Source organism: Chlorella variabilis (genome assembly GCF_000147415.1).
Source record: "Chlorella variabilis unplaced genomic scaffold CHLNCscaffold_18, whole genome shotgun sequence".
Lineage (NCBI taxonomy): Eukaryota > Viridiplantae > Chlorophyta > Trebouxiophyceae > Chlorellales > Chlorellaceae > Chlorella > Chlorella variabilis.
The window spans coordinates 1,683-19,295 of record NW_005435070.1 but is presented as its reverse complement, the minus strand read 5'-3'; the positions used below and the strand labels follow the sequence as shown (position 1 = coordinate 19,295).

The following is a 17,613-nucleotide window of genomic DNA, read 5'->3' as shown; positions in this document are numbered from 1 at the left end:
GGGTGGCAAAATCGGCATTGTCTGCAGGGAGGATTGGCAAGTGGGTCAAGGGCGTTGAGAGCGGCAAAACTTCACAATGCAAAATGCCTCCACCTGCGCTCGTCCGCCGTCGTAAGCTTCTTCGACGGCTGAGGCCTGAAGGCGTTGGTGGCTCAGAGGTGTCTGCAGGTGCATGCACTGGCGGCGGCGGCAACCGCGGAAGGGGCGGCGCTGCTGCCGCCGCCGCACACACCGCCAGCTCCTGACGCTCTGCCTCCGCTGCAGAGCATGTGCACGGATGGTGACTGCAGGTACTCTCAAACAGTTGGTAAAGCGTCAGGAGGGCTGCGCACCTCGAGCGGCACGCGCGTCGTCTACTTCTTGGGCAACCGCGAAGAATTTAGCACGCGCCTTGTCGATCCGCTGTTGCAGCCTCTTGGGTACCGCCCCGTCGGGGTACTGTTCAGCCCGCTCCCGCAAGTCTTGCCAAACCGAGAGGGCAGCGCCGGATCTGCCAAGTGCGAACTCGTGACATACCTGCGCTGTTTCCAGGGCGCTCTGACCACACCCCATTATGCAAAATACCTAGACAAAGGTCTTCTGCTGCTGACAGACAGGTGGGCGGTACAACTCGTCGATGCGGTACGAGGTAAGTTCGTGCAGCGCGGCGATGACAGGCGCACTCGGCGCAGGCAGAATGATGCCGCAGCGGATCGCCCGCCGACTCGGCGCGGCAAACGGCAGTGTCCCCAGGCAGGCGAAGCGCCGCGCGGGCGCAGCGGCAGCGAACGCAGTGACGGGGGTGGGGTGGGGAGGGGGAGCGGTGGGGCAGGGGGCGGCCACGGCGGCGGCAGCGGTGGTGGCAGCGGCGCCAGCAGCAGCTGCAGCGGCGGCGCCGGCGCAGGTGGCGGGGAGGCGGGCAGCGGCGGCCAAGAGGCGGCGGCTGATCGATCCAGGCTGACCTGCACCTTTGTTCCCCCTCGTTTTACACACGGGAGCCAGGGGCTTGACACCCCGTTTCCTCCCAGTACGGCCGAAGTACAAATCACGCGTCCCGCGTATTCTCTTCTTCTTCTTCTTCAAGCCTCCCTTCTACCCATAGCTCACCTGTGGTGCACCACCGGCCTCCTCCTACGTCAAGGTCTCCGTCCTGTTCCCAAAGGTCATGCCTGCTTCAGAACAGAACATTACATGTTCAAGGAATGAAATACTCGCAGCAGTCGCCCAGAGAGCCGCCGAACGGAAGGCAGAGGACGCGGCGCGGCGCACTGAGGAGCAGCAGCAGAAGAAGGCGGCCCTGCTCCTCAGGATGCCCAGCGTGTGGCGGCGCGCGTGGGCCAGAGGCCCGCCCGGCTGGGTGAGTTGATGGGACATGTCTGCACCGCCGTGGCTTGATTGTGCATTGGCGGCACGGCCCATAGGAACCATGAGCAGGCCGCCAGTACGGGCGTTAATCGTGATGGAAAGCTTGGTGGCTGCTACTGGGATGCGTGCACCACTACTGAAACCAGCGCTTGCCCGCCACCTGCCCACCCGACCCGCCGCCGTCGATGAACGCAAGAAGAAAGCAGTAACGCTGGCCAGCAATTGGGATTGAGCCAATCAGGCCGCTTTGGCGGCTGGGCAGGCTGGTACAGCGAACGTTGCGAGTGGCGCCTGGCCCTGCCCACAGCTGTTACTTCAGGTGGTGTGGCATCAAGGTGGACTCAAGAGGCATGATGTGGCGTTTTTGCCTCCTCTCCTAGCCAACATCCCCGACTGCCCAGAAGAACCAGATATTTTACAACCGAGTTGAGGATTTGGCGCACGCTTGGAAGCTGCGCTAGCCGACCATGCGAAGCAGGCGGTGCTGTTGACTGAGGAGCAGCAGAAGAACCAGGTGCTGGAAGGCAAGCTGGAGTAGTGCCACACACAGGCCCTCCAACTGGTCGATTGGTGCGAGTTTCCACCGCAGCCGCCGTGCCCGCTCTGCAGGCCTAGCGTCGCAGCGCCCTCGCCTCGCCTGGCCCTGCCTTGGCCCTGCCTTTGCCTGGTCGCCTGGCTGGTGCCAATATCATTGACTGCATCCTCACATGCTCTTATCTTTGCAATTGTTTTCCATGCGGCCATCCACATCCTGCTGGCCGTTGGACAGGTTGCAACAATCTGCGCCTTCCTCTTCTCCTCGCATGGAGATTTCTGGACCAAGTTGGACAGGCACGCCATTGTCTCCTCAGTGCTCACCACCCATCTGGCGCTGCAGGCAGCGATTGTCATGTACAGGGCGAGCAGTGGCTCTCGGCCCTAGACATCACTCTGACTGCGCTGCTGTTTGTGGGGGATCAGAATGTGATATGCTACATACTGTAAACAGGGACATGCCCGTCGAATAGCGGAAGATTAGACAGAAGGAGCTGGAAGGTTACATGCATGAGGGATGGATTTCTCAAAATGGCAGGCACTCAGGCGGCAGGCGGCACGGCTGCCACGGGCATAGCAGCGACCGGCGCTTGCCAGCTGCCTGCCGCCTCGTCCTCCCTGCGACCACCACCCGCTGCTATTCCTCCCTCCTCAGCATCTTGCTGCTGCTGTGTCCGCTGCCCAGCTGGGCGCCAGCTGCTGCTCCCCCGGTTCAGGCCTGCGCTGAAGCCCAGCAGCCGTAGGGAGTTCACTGCGACTAGGAGGGTGGACCCCTCGTGCAGCATCACGGCAAACCAGAGGGGCACCCAGCCCAGCACGGTGGGCAGGGACAGTGCTAGGATGCTGCCCACAGCCAGCACCAGGTTCTGCCGGATGACAGTCTGCATGTTCATGCGGGAGGCAAAGGGGGGGGTGAGCCCAGGTGAAAAGCTGGCGAGTGCAGCCTGCACCCAAGTTTTTGAAGAGCTATTTTGCACTCTTGTTTGCGTTCAAGTGCAAAGGAGCAACGCACCTGTGTGGCCTGCGCAATTTTGAGCAGCAGCGGGACGGCCGCGATTCCGCTGGCATTCACCACAATGACGTCCGCGGCCAGCGAGGCAGCCGCAGTGGCGGTGGAGGCAATGGCCACGCCCACATCAGCCGCCGCCAGCGCAGGGGCATCGTTGATCCCATCCCCCACCATGATGCACCCGCTGCCACGCCCGCTGCCGCCCCTGCCGCCGCCCCTGCTGCCCTTGCGGCTCCGCAACTTGCCCACAGGCGGCACCGACGAGCTGCCGTCGCTGCCGTCGCGGCAGTCGACATGGCTGCGAGCACTGAGCTGCTGCACATGCTCCAGCTTCTCCTCTGGGCTGCGGGCAGATACAGGCAAACGGCACCGCAGCAAGGTGTTGGTCCTGTCTACAACACAATGAAGAATGGAGGAGGCGGAGGAGGCAGGAGCACAGCCAGCCACGCCGATCACCATCCTGCACGCACCTGAGAGCGGCCCACACCGTGCGTATGCCCAGCTTCTTGGCAATTCCCAGCGCGCTGGCCTCGTTGTCGCCCGTCAGCATGGTCACTTCCATGCGGCTGGCCTGAGAGGCGCGTCCCGTCCAGGAGCCCTGCAGGCAGTACACGGATGCCATGGGTGACGCTGGGGGATGCAAGATGGACTGCCCTAGCACAGCTGCTCATGATGAGCTGCTGCTGGCAACTCGACACAAATTGCTGGTAAACTCCATACGACGGCCTGGAGGCCGCTTTGAAGCAGAAAGCTGCCTGGCCCGCGACGCGTGCTCACCGTCTGCAGCTCCCGGACTGCCGCCGCACTTTGCTTGCGCACGCTGTCCTCAAAGCTCATGACCCACACGCTGCGGCTGGCGGCGCGGCTGCTGCTCGCAACTCCATTGCCGCTGCCGCCGCCAGATGACTGACCGTTGGAGCTGCTGCCCGTGGCTGCCGGCTCCAGGACAAGCACAGAGAGCACACCAGAGGTGCCCTGGCCCGCCACCAGCTTCTCCACTGCCGCCTGCTCCGCCGCCGTCAGCCGGCTGCTCACAAACTCTGCAGAGCCAAAGGCCGCGAGGTACTGCTGCTGCCGCTGCCGCGAGCTGCCACCGCTGCTCACGAGCCCCTGCACGCCGCCACCAGGCACCAGCTCAAAGTCCAGCACTTCCTCGCTGCTGCCATCCAGCCCTGCCTGCTGCCCGTGAAGCACCACCGCATCCGACACGGGATGGCTGCTGCGCAGGGACAGCGCCACGGCCGCGCCGATGGCGGTGCGCTTGGCTGCCGCCGCCTCGCGCGGCGCCAGGCCCAGGACGCTGGCGCTGCTGCCGCTGGCCCCGCCAGAGCCCAGCGGGCGCATCGATGTGCAGGACAGGGAGCCAGTCGTGAGGGTGCCTGTCTTGTCAAACGCCACAGTGCTGCAGCGGGCTAGAGCATCCAACACTCGGCCGCCCTTCACCAGGATGCCCCTGCAACAATGCACAGCTGACAGGCAGGAGGGTCAAGCTTGCGCCACCCACCCAGTCAGCAGCTGAAGAACACGATAGCTGGGGAAGCAGGAGGGACAGTGAGGCTGGTACAGCTGGCTGCAGACCAGTGGGCTCGGCGGCTAGGCACGCAGCGCAGGCTCGCCTGGAGGCGATGGCGGCGATGGCCGACACATATGCCAGCGGTACCATGACCAGGGCGCAAGGGGAGGCCACAGTGAGCAGGCCCATGGCCCGATAGAAGGCGCCACGCTGCACAGAGCCAGGCAAACCAATGGAGAGAAGGAAGTCAGTAACCGTATTGGCAAAGGCAGCTTCAGCCCGGCAAGCAAAAATGACAAGCAGCAGGAGGTAGCACACGACTGGTGCTGCCGCGCTACATACCTGACCGGCGGCGCCCAGCAGCGGCACGCCCGACAGCAGCAGTACCGCCAGCAGGCCGACCGAGGCGGCTATCACGCCCTTGCTGTACAGCTCGCCAAACTGGTCCAGCCACGTGCGCAGCTGCGGGCGCTTGGCCTGCAGCAGGATCCCAACCCATGTACAGCCCAGGTCAGGGTCGCTGCACAGCTCTGGCGACATGCAACAGCCCTGTGAACATCAAAACACACCGCACAATGAAACAGCAGCACCCCACGTCCAGCCACCAAGGACAACCACCAGCATCTTGCGACCATTTGCAGAAAAAAGACAGAATACAAGCAAGCATGAAGCACGATAGCCCAAACCACCAACCTGCGCATCCAGGGTGAGCTTGGCGATGCGAGCAGGCGTGGACTCTTCGGCCGGCCGCAGCGCACGCAGCACCAGCACACCATCACGGTTCAGCGAGCCCGCCGCCAGCTCGTCCCCGGCACGGCGCAGCACCGGCAGGCTCTCTCCAGTGATGTGCTCCGAGCTGACCATGGCACGGCCGTGGATGACCGCACCATCAAGTGGCACCTGCAGCAGGTCTGGGTGTTCCCCGTCATCAGGGTGCCGAAGCAGCAGCCCACCAGCCGGACACAAACTCGCACGATGCGTCAGTGCAGGGTGTACATGCATCACGCCCCCTGCCTGCCCACCATTCCAGCCGCCGCACCTGCTCCCCTGGCTTCACCAGCATGCAGTCACCCACGGCGACGTCCGCCGCCAGCACGCGGCGGGCCGATGCCAGGTCGGGGCGGCCGTCGGGCCCCATGCCCACCAGCACTGCCTCCTTGGGCATTGCGTCGTACAGAGCTGCCAGGTTGCCCTGTGCCCGGTCGGTCAGCAGGTGCTCCACCACGTGGCTTGTCTGGAACAGCACCAGCAGCAGCGCGCCCTGCAGGCGGTGGACGGAGGGGAGCAGCAACAGGCACAGAGGGTGGGCAGGTAGGCACATGCATGGGGCAGCAGCAGGAGGGGGGGACGTTCAGAAGCATCGCATGTTGCTGAGATAGGTGGCCGTCACGTGCAACTGTGCTGCATTGCAGTCTAGGAGCTGCAACAAAGGGGCAGAATTGTGGGCTGTGTGCATGCACATCAGCTGGCATTCCCTACCTCCAGCGCATGCCCCGTAACCAGTGTGCCCAGTACGGCCAAATTCATTAGGACATGGGTATCAACGTGGCCCGCGGTGAGGTCGTACGACAGGTCCACCGCAGCCGGCAGGCCCGCCAAGAGGTAGACGCCTAAGGTGGCGGTGGCAGCAACGCCTTGGGCTGCCTGCGCTGCCGCGGCGCTGGGTGCCCAGCCGCTGGCTGCCCACCCCGCCGTGGCCGCCGCCAGAAGGAACAGCACCACTTTGGCCATCGTGGCAGCCATGCTCGCCTCCAGCCAGGCCGCCACAGCCGTCAGACGAGTGGCGTCGTACACCGCCTTGAGCAGGCGGTGGGCGGGGTTGGCCAGGTCTGGGTCGTGGTGATCATGTCCGCAGCAGGAGGCGACTTCTTGAGGCGGGGCAATGTCTAGTGACGAGGTGGAGCAGCAGGAGTCGTGCGAGGGGCCGTCGCCATGGGAGTGTGAGTGGTTCCCGTGGCTCAGGCAGCGCAGGGGCACTCTGCTTTTGCTAGGGCGCCGGTCCCTGGCAGCCGCAGACCATCGATGGCGACACAGCGGCGCCAGCCTCGGCGCCAAGCCGAGCCTGGTGGCGGGCAGGAGTCCTCTGCAGGCCATGCTGCCCACCCAACGTGCACCCCAATGTCGCCGATCGCCAAAGGGAGCGCGGGGATAAGCCTCGCCCAGGACGCCGCCAGCAAGGCACCCGCCGAGCGGGTTCCATGGCGGGAAGGAGGCGAGCGTTATTACCTGTAGGGTTGTATCTGACAGGCTGTAGTGATCAGGGAATTCGGGACAGGCCGAGTGTACCTGGCCATTCTGGTCAACATAATTGCATGCGACGTGCACATCATCAACCCCAACCGAGCCTTCGAGCGCTTCTCGACCGACGGCAAGCCAAGCAAGCCACCGTATTCTGCGGATTGCAGAATATATACAGGCCTGGTGGATGTGTAATATGCAGGAGTCCCTGTCATCAATGGAGAGGTGCAGCCCTAATAAATCCACCATCGATCAAGGCACAAGCACAGCGGCGGCGCCATGTGGCGCCCAGCACTAGAGTCTGTCAGGACAACTCTCGCATTCTGAGTATATTGGCAGCCACCAACTCTCCTGGCCAGGCGGAGCGCTCCTAGGGGAGCCAGCCTTCCTCGTTCACTCGTGCACACGAAGCCTCTTGGCTCCGTCTCAACCCCTTGCTTGCTTTTCGTACCCTATTTGTCATTTAACGTCCCAATTCTTGCCCTCCATCATGCGCTTCCTAGCCCGGAGCAGGTTCCAGACGGTGGGAGGTGCGGTCTTGAGAGCTGGCAGCCACCTGCGGGCTTTGGGGGCGGGGAAGGGTGTTGGGTCAGCACCCGTGGTGCAGTCGCGCACTGTCGGTCTTCCTCCTGGGGCGGCAGCCAGGCGCCAGTCCTCTGCCGGCTTACAACTCCGCCGCCGCAACCACCCAGCCAAGCGTCCTTGCCCCTGCTGCAGACATGTGCCGTCGCAATGCAGTGCGCATGCTGTCCACTGCATCGGGGGAGGAAACAGCAGCAAACAAGAGGTGCTGATGCGGCGTTGCTTTTTGGCTCCGTTGCTTTCCATCGGCTGTTGAGCCAGAGTGTGCTTCCCTGGCGGGTGCGGACCGACCTCCTCATGTCCCATCCCTTGCTGACCCTGCAGCTCGAGTCTAAAAAGATTCTTGCTGGCAGCCATCCCAATCGGAGGTGACACACTGCAGGCCACCATGTGCTGTAGCAGACTGCCCCGACCTATGGCCTATCGCCAGATGCCGGCCCTCGCCACCGGCAACCCGCTGCAGGCATTTTCTGTTGGTGCGCCATCTTCTTCCTCATAAATGCACGCTTTGTTTGATGGTGCAGTGATTGCTGCGGTGGTGGAGCGGGCCAACAAGGGCGAAGACGTGCTGCAGGGGCAGCAGGCGAGTCGACCACGCACTTTGTTGCTGCTTGGCAGCATGCACATGGTCTTGTCGCCCGACGCCATCACACTATGCAACTACTGCAGGCGGCTGCTGCTCCCACCAGCGCCTCCTCTACCAGCAGCAGCAGCCCTGGCGGCGACCACCCCAGAGTCACCATCCACGGTGGAGTGACGAGCCATGGGGTGGAGATCGACCCAGCCAACCCGCTGCACAAACTGCTGCCCGAGACTGACTGCGAGTTTTGCCTCGAGACGCGGGAGAAGCTGTGGGGGATGATGAAGGGCATGAAGAAGCCGGGAGCCGCCAAGGCCAAGGATGCCGGCGCTCCGCCGGTCAACGTGCCTCCTCCTTCGCGCGGCCCCGAGTCGGCGCCCGCTGACGCCGAGGCAGTGGCCAGCCCCAGCCTGCCATGACCCAGTAGCGAGCATTGACTTCAAGCTGCCAATGTAATGGCAGGGCCTGGCGCGAGGCGCAGTACGTACGGCGCCGCGTACCGCCAAGCGATTGTGCCGCTTCCTGCCCCCAACCCGTTGTTGTTGTGTGTAGTTGTCCTGTGGTTGGTGGTGGCGGCAGTGCAGCCTACTGGCAACCATGTCGGCGCTTGTTTGCAGCGGCGTGGTGGGCCGGCTCGGCTGGAGTGGTTCGGCGCGACCTCCTGGCCTGGTGCGCCCATCCCGGAAGTCGGCGATCAGGTATGGAGTGTCGGCAACCACCAGAAAGCCCCTCAGGCGGACGCATACCACACAGGCCTCGTTTGCTTCTTCACGCTCCCACGCGCCCAAAGGTGCGTTCTTCTGTATCTGGAGCTTGAAATAAGTATTGTTCCTGCTTGGGGTGCGCCAACAAGAGGGCTGGGTTGTCCCCCCCAGCCGCGGCAATCGGCGGCGGTTGGGTTTGAAACTCACTCTAAACCAATACCTGACTCTGCCAGTATTTCAGGGGTGGTAGCGACACATAAAATAATTGTGTAATGGCGGCCACGGCCCGCTGTGCAGGCTATGGAGCCATGCCTCCGCAGCAGAGGATATCAGACACGCGGCTGGGCGAGCTTGTCCTGCGCCTGCTGCCCGAGCCGCTCTACTACTCGGCTGCCTTCCTCTACCCGGTGGCCTCGGCACTGGCAGGGCTGGGCGCGGTGTGGGCGCCTGCTGCTGTGCAGTTTATCGCGTCACTGCCGTTGGTGAAGGTACGGCTCTTGTGATGGTCATCCACGTCTCAAAGTCATCGTGCTCTCAAAGTCACGGTGCTCCTGCCCTTGCCTGCAGGCAGCGGGTCCTCTCAGCCCCTTGCTGCATCACCTGGCTTCTACACAGCCTGGCGCCACGTTGCTGTCGGTGCTCGTCTCGCTGCTGACCGCCTACCTTGCCTTCATTGTGATGCCGCTGGGCGATGCGCTGCTGGGGCGGGACCTACGGAATCCAGAGGCAAGCTCCTGATGGCCGTTTCTCTGAGTGCATCGGCCTGGAACACCACATGTGCCAGCTCCTTGTGGCTGGTCTGCAGGAGGAGGCGGTGGCAGGCACGCAGGATGCCTTGTTCAAAGCTGTGTTGTATGCATACACAGCGGTCCATCTCACAGTTCTCTGCGGCCTCTGCCACCTGCTCAGGTGAGTTTGCGGGCATCGCTATCCTCTTTCAGTCTAAGCAGGCTGATCTCAACAAGTGCTTTCCACTGAGAAACTGGGAAGCACAGCTTCCTGACACTGCTGGACTCAACCTGTGGACCCCCCTCCCCCCCTTTCCGCAGTACAACGCCCATCCACCCGCTGGCCTTCCTGGGCACCACGATCAGCGCAGGCGTGTCGGGCGGCATTCTCTTCACCACTGCCCATGAGCTTCTGCATGGCACTCATTGGAAGGACAAGCTGGGCGCAAATCTGCTGCTAGCGGCTGTCGGGTACATGCATTGGACGCAGAGCCATTTGGATCACCACAAGAAGGAAAGGAGGGAGGGATGCGAGGAGAGCGGGAGTGAAGGAGACAGGGAAGGTTGTTTGTGGGTTTCAAGACATTGACATGCCAATGCGTGGCCCTGCCTGCAGGTTGCCACCCCCGAGGACCCGGCCTCTGCAAGGCGGGGGGAGAACCTCTATGCCTTTGTCTGCCGCAGTGTCTGGGGCAATTTGGTTGATGGTTACGGAGCAGAGCTGCGCCGGCTCAAGCGCAAGGGCATCTCGCTGCTGAGCCCGCAGAACAGGTGCGCTGGTGGATGAAGGACGCTGCACATGTCCCGCCTTCATCATCACCCACCTGCCTGCCCCTACCCTTTAGGATGGTGGCCTGGATTCTGTGCCCCATGGCGCTGATGGCCGCCGTGTTCCTGGCATATGGCTGGAAGGGCCTGGCCTTTGCTGTGGGGCAGGCGGCAGTTAGGTGGGGCGCCGGCAGGAGCTGTGGATGATCTTAACAGCTGGGCCAATGGGGGTTCCATGCCGGTACTGAATCGCCATGCCGCGCCTTTCCTCCCCTGCAGCGTCGTCATGCTGGAGACTGTCGTGAGTCTCATGCATGCGTCCTGGAATGCCAGTAGATTTTAACCTGACATGTCGATATAGCAACGTTCTCCAATGCTGCAGAACTACATCGAGCATTACGGCTTGCAGCGCCAGAAGCTGCCGAATGGCAGGTGACGAGTGCAATGGCACCTGTTGTCGGTAGGCAGCTTGTTGTGGACCTGAGTTGCTATCTGCCTCCTGCTTGTAGATACGAGAAGGTGGGGCTGCAGCACTCCTGGAACGCGTCCTGGATGGCGACCAGCGCTTTCTCTTTCAGGCTGCAGCGGCACGCCCATCACCACCTTCACGCTGCAGCGCCGTATCAGGTATGTTCCCCAGCTGCTTTCAGCAGCTAGCTATGCAACGTCTTACCAGTCACGTGCGCTACCTTGCTGTAGTGGGGCTTACCCCGTTCCATGTGCATGTGCGCCTGCCAACTGCAGCTGCTGCGCGACCTGCCAGATGCCCCACAGCTTCCCATGTCCTACCCTGGGGCCATGCTCTTGGCCGCTTGCCCCCCGCTGCACTTTGCAATCATGGATGCCAGGCTGGATGCATACCAACAGAACAAACTGCAAGAGGCGGAAACCGCGCCCGCAGGTGAGGGTGACTGCGCCCCGCTCGTTCAACACGACCGCAAACCCTGATGTCAACACGAAAAAATGAGTGGCCTGTTTATAACTCAACCTCCCTCAAACTCAACCTCCCTTAATGAATAGCTTTTCATCAAACCCTGATTGTGTGACAGTAATTTCGCCAGTGTCCGCCCCTTTGATTCATCTTCCCTTACCAGCAGCATGCTGATGCTGAGTCACGTTGTTTCACATCTCCTCTGGGCTATGTATATTTAATCACCGCCCCATGAACCCAACCCGATGCATGGCCGTGTACCTTCCTAACCCGATTTGGTTCGGTTGTAACAAATTGTGTAACATGTCAGAAGCAAATTCAAGCCATGAGCGGGCGAAAAGGGGCAGCAAACAGGAGAGTTAAGCATCAGCCGCAAGCAGAAGCCATAGGCACGGCATCGGTTCCGGTGTAACAGTTGGCAGCAAAATTGCTGCCCCAGCAACATTGTAAAAAACAGGTGACTACATCACCGTCCCGCCTGGTCTGCCAGCCGCCGCAGGTGCGTGAATGCCTTAGATTTTATCCATTCTTTTCCACACGGGATGTATGCCATGATCTGCTTCTCAAACACCAGTGCGCTGCGAGCAGGCGGAGCAAAGCAGGGCAGAGGAGAAAAAACATGAATGATTGGGCTCCTATTGCTTATGCTGCTGCATGTGCCACTGCCTCCATTCTCCTACTTAGACCACAGGGCAGTTTTGCTGTTATGCATACAGCTCACCTCAGGTCTGGCATGTTGTCGATCCAGCTATACAAGTCCCCAATGTCGTACGTGATGCTGCGCAACTGCGGATTGAGCTCTCGCAACCGCCGCTCAAAATCGTTGCAGATGCCTGCGGAGGCGGGGGACACGGTAGGGGCTTGTACCTAGCTGAACATGACTTGCTGGAACCTCAGCTGGGCGCACGCGGCTGCGAATTGCTGAGCCCAGCTGCATCGACATCCTCTGTGGGCGCACCGTCAATGGCCTTGTCCACGCTGTTGTAATCCACGAATGTCCGGCTCGACTTGTTGGGGCTAGGCTGCATCAGCACAATCGTGTGCTTGTCCGCCTGCGCCAGGATGAAGCGCAGCAAGCACCGAGTGGGGGGGGCGGCAGCCCAGGGCGGAGAACTGGCGCAGCCTGCCGCTGCCGCCCTCCAAACTCTGGCTGCCCAAAGCTTGGTTCATTCGTTTGGCATCTCTATAGATCAGAAACACCAAATTGATTCACTGGGGACGCGTGCCAGAGAAGCGGGAAGAGGGAGGGGTGCTCTTCGTGGAGAGCGGCGGCGCCTCCAGCACGGTTCTTACTGTCATCGAGGCTGCATACACCCCGGGTCTCCTCACCATGCTGCTGATCGTGCCGCAGGATCCGAGCACGAGGTGGCAAAGGCAGCAGTCGATCCACTGGGCTGCTGGGATTGATCACCGTGCACTTCGTTGAAGCCAATTCGCTGATTTCGCGAGGCATACAGCAGCCTTCATGTACTGCACGAAGTACAAAGGCGACGGCACCGCAACATCCCTCTCCTGTCGCCCTCCCAATTTACCTTACAGCACGGCTGACCGTTTCCCGTCGTCCCCAGCCCGTCTGTGACCTGTCTTGTTTCTGACGATCAGTGGGCCCGGGGCAGTTTGAGCAATGTTTGGTGGGATGTTTGGAGGCTACGGAGGCTACGGGGGCGGTCGCTTTGAGGCCAGCTACCGCTGCTACCCCGTCTCATTCTTAGACAAGCCAGAGGCGGAGCGGGGTGACAAAATATTCCTGCCCCCCTCCGCCCTGGACCGCCTAGGTGTGCAGCAGTGGCTGGCTGCAGCTCGCTGTCTGGCGGCACCGCTGCCAGACCCTTCCGCCACCCCGCCCGCCCACCCGCCGCTTGGTATGCACCGCCCCGATCTGCAGCCCAGCTGCACATCGACTACCCCATGCTGTTCCAAGTGGAGAATCGGCGGGACGGGCGCAACACACACTGCGGCGTGCTGGAGTTCATCGCGGACGAAGGGATGGTGTACATGCCGTACTGGGTGGGCGCCTTGCTGCTGCTTGCGTCAATTCTCATTCCCTGATTGCCTCGGCTGACGACTTGGCTGCTGCTGCTGCTGCCGGCACCCATCGCTTTCGTTTTGATTGCTGCTTCTCAACCCTGTCATTGCCCTCGCTGGTGCAAGGCTGCGGCTGCCGCTTGCCCAGCGACTGGCTGACGCACCCTTTGACTTCTCTCTTCGGACCCGCCCCTTCCGCCGCCCTGCAGATGATGCAGAACCTGCTGCTGCAGGAGGGCGATGTGGTGCAGCTGCGCTCCGCCACGCTGCCCAAGGGCACGTTTGTCAAGCTGCAGCCACACTCGGCTGACTTCCTGGACATCACCAACCCGCGTGCTGTGCTGGAAACCACGCTGCGCAACTTCTCCTGCCTCACGGGTGCGCGCTGCGCGGGGGCAGCTGCCAACCGCCCTGGCTGCCAACCGCCCTGGCTGCCTCCAACCCACCACCATCCATTCCGCTCCCCGTCTGGTAGTGCCCCCCTCTCTCCATTGTGCATCTCCAGTGGCAAAGTGCTTGCTGCCTCCTTCTTTGCCTTCTTTGCCTCTGCCTTAATTGCATCTCGTTCACCGCTCACTCCCCGATTGTAGTGGGCGACACAATCCCCATCAACTACAACAACCGCCGCTACTTCATCGACATCATCGAGGCCAAGCCCTCGGACGCGATTTCCGTCATCGAGACCGACTGCAACGTGCGGCATGGCGGGCCCGTGGGCCCGCTGAGCTGTGGGGGCCAGCCTAGGCTTGAATGCAGCACAGAACCGCAGGGTTACCTGGCCGTTGGATGTGTCGGCTCGTGCCCCCTTTTCTTTCGATCATGGCTGGCAGCCCCTTGCAGGTCGACTTTGCGCCGCCGCTGGATTATGTGGAGCCGGCGCGGCAGCCGCCGCCGCAGCCGGTGCCCATGGCAGCAGAGGGCCCTGCTGCTGCGGCGGGTGCGGCACCTGCGGCGGACGAGGCGGCAGAGCCCGAGCAGCCAAAGTTTCTGGCATTTGCCGGGAGCGGCAGGCGGCTGGATGGCAAGGCAGTCAGCGAGTCGCGGCCCATTGCCATCCCGCTGCCTGGCTCCGGGCGGCCTGGAGGCAGCGCCAGTGGCCCAGCATCGGCGGCAGGCAGCGTGGGCAGCGGCGCAGGCGACGGCGGCAGCAGCGCAGCGGGCTCCGCGCCCAAGCGGCCCGGCAAGGTGTTTGGCGGCAACCGTCTGCAGGCCAAGCTAGCGGATAAGGCGTCGGGAGGAGCGGGCGGGGCCAGGGCCCCCCCGCCGCAGCCTCCAGCAGAGAAGAAGGTGGAGGAGGAGGAGCCAAAGTTCAAAGCCTTTGGGGGCAAGGGGTACAGCCTGAAGGGCTGAGCCGAGGCTCGTTCCGGCCACTTGCCACAGCTTGGCCCGGAGAGGAGCTGGTGGCAGCCTCAGCAGCTCAGCACCCTTGTGCAACGAACTGCGGGTTTTGTACAGTATGTGTTCTTCTGCTCGAAGGGCAAGCATTTGACAAACGAAGGCTACAAGACAAGGGGACCAGTTGTGAGAAAATTGCCTGAGTAATCAAGAGCAGAACAAGTGGGAGCAGAATAAGTATGGAGTGTGTGGCCATAAAGTCAGGCAGAGAATCCATGTCACGTAGAGCAGGCACTGGACTGTGCGTCTCTTCCCAATTGCCTTGGGCAGCGCTGCTGACAAAGGCAGCGACCAGTGCCAGTGTGCGGTGTGTCGGGCTTCTGACATCACGAGCGCAGCTGCCATTTTGAGGAATCCATCCCTCATGCATGTGAACCTTCCAGCTCCTACTGTAATCCGCCGCTAATCGACGGGCATGTCCCTGTTTACAGTATGTAGCACATCACATTCTGATCCCCCACAAACAGCAGCACCAGTCAGAGTGATGTTTAGGGCCGAGAGCCACTGCTCGCCCTGTACATGACAATCGCTGCCTGCAGCGCCAGGTGGGTGGTGAGCACTGAGGAGACAATGGCGTGCCCGTCCAACTTGGTCCAGAAATCTCCATGCGAGGAGAAGAGGAAGGCGGTGATTGTAGCAAGCTGTCCAACGGCCAGCAGGATGTGGATGGCTGAAACAATTTGCGCCTTCCACTTCTCTCCGCATGGCGATCCCTGGACCAAACGGGACAGGCAAGCGATTCTCTGCTCAGTGGTCACCAGCCATCTGGTGCTGCACGCAGCGATTTTTCATGTGTAGGGCGAGCAGTACGGAAAACAATTGCAAAGATAAGAGCATGTGAGGATGCAGTCAATGATATTGGCACCAGCCAGGCGACCAGGCAAAGGCAGGGCCAAGGCAGGGCCAGGCGAGGCGAGGGCGCTGAGACGCTAGGCCTGCAGAGCGGCCGCGGCGGCGGCGGTGGAAACACGCACCAATCAACCAGTTGTTGGAGGGCCTGTGTGTGGCACTGCTCCAGCTTGCCTTCCAGCACCTGGTTCTTCTGCTGCTCCTCAGTCAACAGCACCGCCTGCTTCGCATGGTCGGCTAGCGCAGCTTCCAAGCGGTGCGCCAAATCCTCAACTCGGTTGTAAAATATCTGGTTCTTCTGGGCAGTCCGGGATGTTGGCTAGGAGAGGAGGCAAAACGCCGACATCATGCCTCTTGAGTCCACCTTGATGCCGCACCACCTGAAGGAACAGCTGTGGGCAGGGCCAGGCCACTCGCAACGTTAGCTGTACCAGCCTGCCCACCCGCCAAAGTCACTGCTTCTTCTTGCGTTCGTCGACGGCTGCGGATCGGGTGGGCAGGTGGCGGGCAAGCGCTGGTTTCAGTAGTGGTGCATGCATCCCAGTAGCAGCCACCAAGTTCCATCACGATTAGCGCCCGTACTGGCGGCCTGCCTATGGTTCTATGGGCCGTGCCGCCAATGCACAATCAAGCCACGGCGGTTCAGACAGGTCCCATCAACTCACCCAACCCGGCGGGCCTCTGGGCCACGCGCGCCGCCACACGCTGGGCCTCCTGCACCGCCGCTGCCAGGGCCGCCTCCTACTGCTGCTGCCCCCTGCAGTGCTTCGCTCCGTGTCCTCTGCCTTCCGTTCGGCGGCTCTCTGGGCGACTCTGCTGCGAGTATTTCATTCCCAGAACACATGTTCAATGTGTTCTGTTCTGAAGCAGGCATGCGAACTTCTGGGAACAGGACGGAGACCTTGCCGTAGGAGGAGGCCGGTGGTGTGCGGTGCAGGTGAGCTATGGGTAGAAGAAGAAGAAGAAGAAGGGCAGACCGCTCTCGCGCTGCCACAACCTGCCTTGTACCGCGTCGACTGGGTGTACCGCCACCCTGTCTCAGCGGCAGAAGACGCTTCGTCTAGGTACTTTGCATAATGGGGTGCGGTCAGAGCGCCCTGGAAACAGCGCGGGTACGTCACAAGTGGGCACTTTGCAGATCCGGCGCTGCCCTCTCGGTTTTGCAAGACTTGGAGGACCGGGCTGAACAGTACCCCGACGGGGCGGTACCCAAGAGGCTGCAACAGCGGATCGACAAGGCGCGTGCTCAATACGAAGCGATTGGCCATGAACTAGACGAGACCCGTGCCGCTCGAGGTGCGCAGCCCTCCTGACGTGCTTTCCCAACTGGTTGAGAGTACCTGCAGTCACCATCCATGCACATGCTCTGCAGCGGAGGCAGAGCGTCGGGAGCTGGCAGCGTGTGCGGCGGCGGCGGCGGCAGCAGCGCCGCCCCTGCCACGGTTGCCGCCGCCGCCAGTGCATGCACCTGCAGACACCTCCGGGCCACCAACGCCTTCAGGCCTCAGCAGTCGAAGAACCTTACGACGGCGGACGAGCGCAGGTGGAGGCATTTTGCATTGTGAAGTTTTGACGCTCTCAGCGCCCCTGCCTGACCCACATGCCATTCTTTGCCTTGCAGACAATGCCGACTTGGCCACCCCACTGCTGGCTCGCCACGATGATTGAAATGTGTGACTCTTTCTGCTGCGGGCATTCCCACAGAGGCGTCTCCAAACCCCAACCAACCTTCGGGTGGCGCCACCTGAACATGCGCCGTGCACAACAGGCTCAGGTAGGCCTCCCGGTAAGGATGTGCCCCATGATGGGCATGATGGCCCCCCACCTGGAGGGTCATTGGGGACATCATCCTCAATCATGCATCATTCTCCCTCCCGTTTGTTCTGTTGGCATCCCAGCAACCGTAATATGCTTTCTAGGACATGAGCCAGCACTTTAGGGTGAAGGTGGTTAGCAAGACCACGGCCCCCAGGCCTCTAGACGGGCCACAGCCAAAAAGATCCCGTGCAAGTAGACCAGGACAACAAGCTCCCTTCAATGTGCCAGGGCAGGCCAGGCGGCGGGGTGAGAGGGATGACAACGAGGATGAGCGAGCACCCAGCGGCTTCTTAGGCTGGGGCGACCGGCAAGGACGCAAACGTGATCACTGGGAGGCTCGGCTCGGAGCGGACGTGGATGCCTTCTTGGCCTCTCTGCCGGGCCGGGCGGCGCAGCAGCGGCAGGAGCGCCAGCAGCAGCTCCAGCAGCGGCAAGCCCAGCTGGCCAGCATGGAGCCGCTTCCTTGCCACTTAGCAGCAGAAAATGGCAGCTGCTGTGAGTTTCACAAGACGGGCAGCCAGGCAGCTGTGTTTTATGGGCCGCTCGGCGTGGTGGGCAGGCTCACGTTGCCGGTATGGGAGTGCAAGACGCATGG

General features: G+C 61.9%; 4 protein-coding genes across 4 annotated transcripts; 2 read left to right on the top strand and 2 right to left on the bottom strand.

Annotated features, from left to right (window-relative positions):
* Positions 1–2,420: 2,420 nt before the first annotated feature.
* CHLNCDRAFT_136900 (hypothetical protein) lies at positions 2,421–6,131 on the bottom strand (the record flags this gene model as incomplete). Its single annotated transcript, XM_005845181.1, has 9 exons — positions 2,421–2,759; positions 2,891–3,230; positions 3,358–3,485; positions 3,665–4,340; positions 4,489–4,610; positions 4,743–4,877; positions 5,094–5,300; positions 5,440–5,661; positions 5,880–6,131. 9 exons carry the CDS (start codon positions 6,129–6,131, stop codon positions 2,421–2,423), a joined length of 2,421 nt encoding a protein of 806 aa, XP_005845243.1.
* A 2,675-nt stretch (positions 6,132–8,806) lies between these two features.
* Positions 8,807–11,248, top strand: CHLNCDRAFT_58571 (hypothetical protein). The gene is made up of 10 exons (XM_005845316.1): positions 8,807–8,992; positions 9,072–9,230; positions 9,310–9,413; positions 9,554–9,746; positions 9,849–10,003; positions 10,078–10,179; positions 10,280–10,301; positions 10,383–10,432; positions 10,510–10,627; positions 10,745–11,248. The coding sequence occupies exons 1-10, from the start codon at positions 8,813–8,815 to the stop codon at positions 10,946–10,948; spliced, it is 1,287 nt and encodes a 428-aa protein (XP_005845378.1). The 5' UTR covers positions 8,807–8,812; the 3' UTR covers positions 10,949–11,248.
* Positions 11,249–11,397: 149 nt separating this feature from the next.
* CHLNCDRAFT_53813 (hypothetical protein) lies at positions 11,398–12,263 on the bottom strand (the record flags this gene model as incomplete). Its single annotated transcript, XM_005845180.1, has 4 exons — positions 11,398–11,509; positions 11,653–11,764; positions 11,890–11,983; positions 12,261–12,263. The coding sequence occupies 4 exons, from the start codon at positions 12,261–12,263 to the stop codon at positions 11,398–11,400; spliced, it is 321 nt and encodes a 106-aa protein (XP_005845242.1).
* Positions 12,264–12,567: 304 nt separating this feature from the next.
* Positions 12,568–14,306, top strand: CHLNCDRAFT_136896 (hypothetical protein; the record flags this gene model as incomplete). The annotated part of the gene is made up of 5 exons (XM_005845315.1): positions 12,568–12,706; positions 12,817–12,938; positions 13,166–13,334; positions 13,547–13,650; positions 13,797–14,306. 5 exons carry the CDS (start codon positions 12,568–12,570, stop codon positions 14,304–14,306), a joined length of 1,044 nt encoding a protein of 347 aa, XP_005845377.1.
* Positions 14,307–17,613: the final 3,307 nt, after the last annotated feature.

Excerpts from the sequence above, each read along its gene's own strand:
- CHLNCDRAFT_58571 (XM_005845316.1), top strand. The coding sequence starts at position 8,813 with ATGCCTCCGCAGCAGAGGATATCAGACACGCGGCTGGGCGAGCTTGTC. Across the intron at positions 10,180-10,279 it reads GTGGGGCAGGCGGCAGTTAG|CGTCGTCATGCTGGAGACTG; the intron begins GTGGGGCGCCGG and ends CCTCCCCTGCAG. Across the intron at positions 10,302-10,382 it reads TCGTCATGCTGGAGACTGTC|AACTACATCGAGCATTACGG; the intron begins GTGAGTCTCATG and ends CCAATGCTGCAG.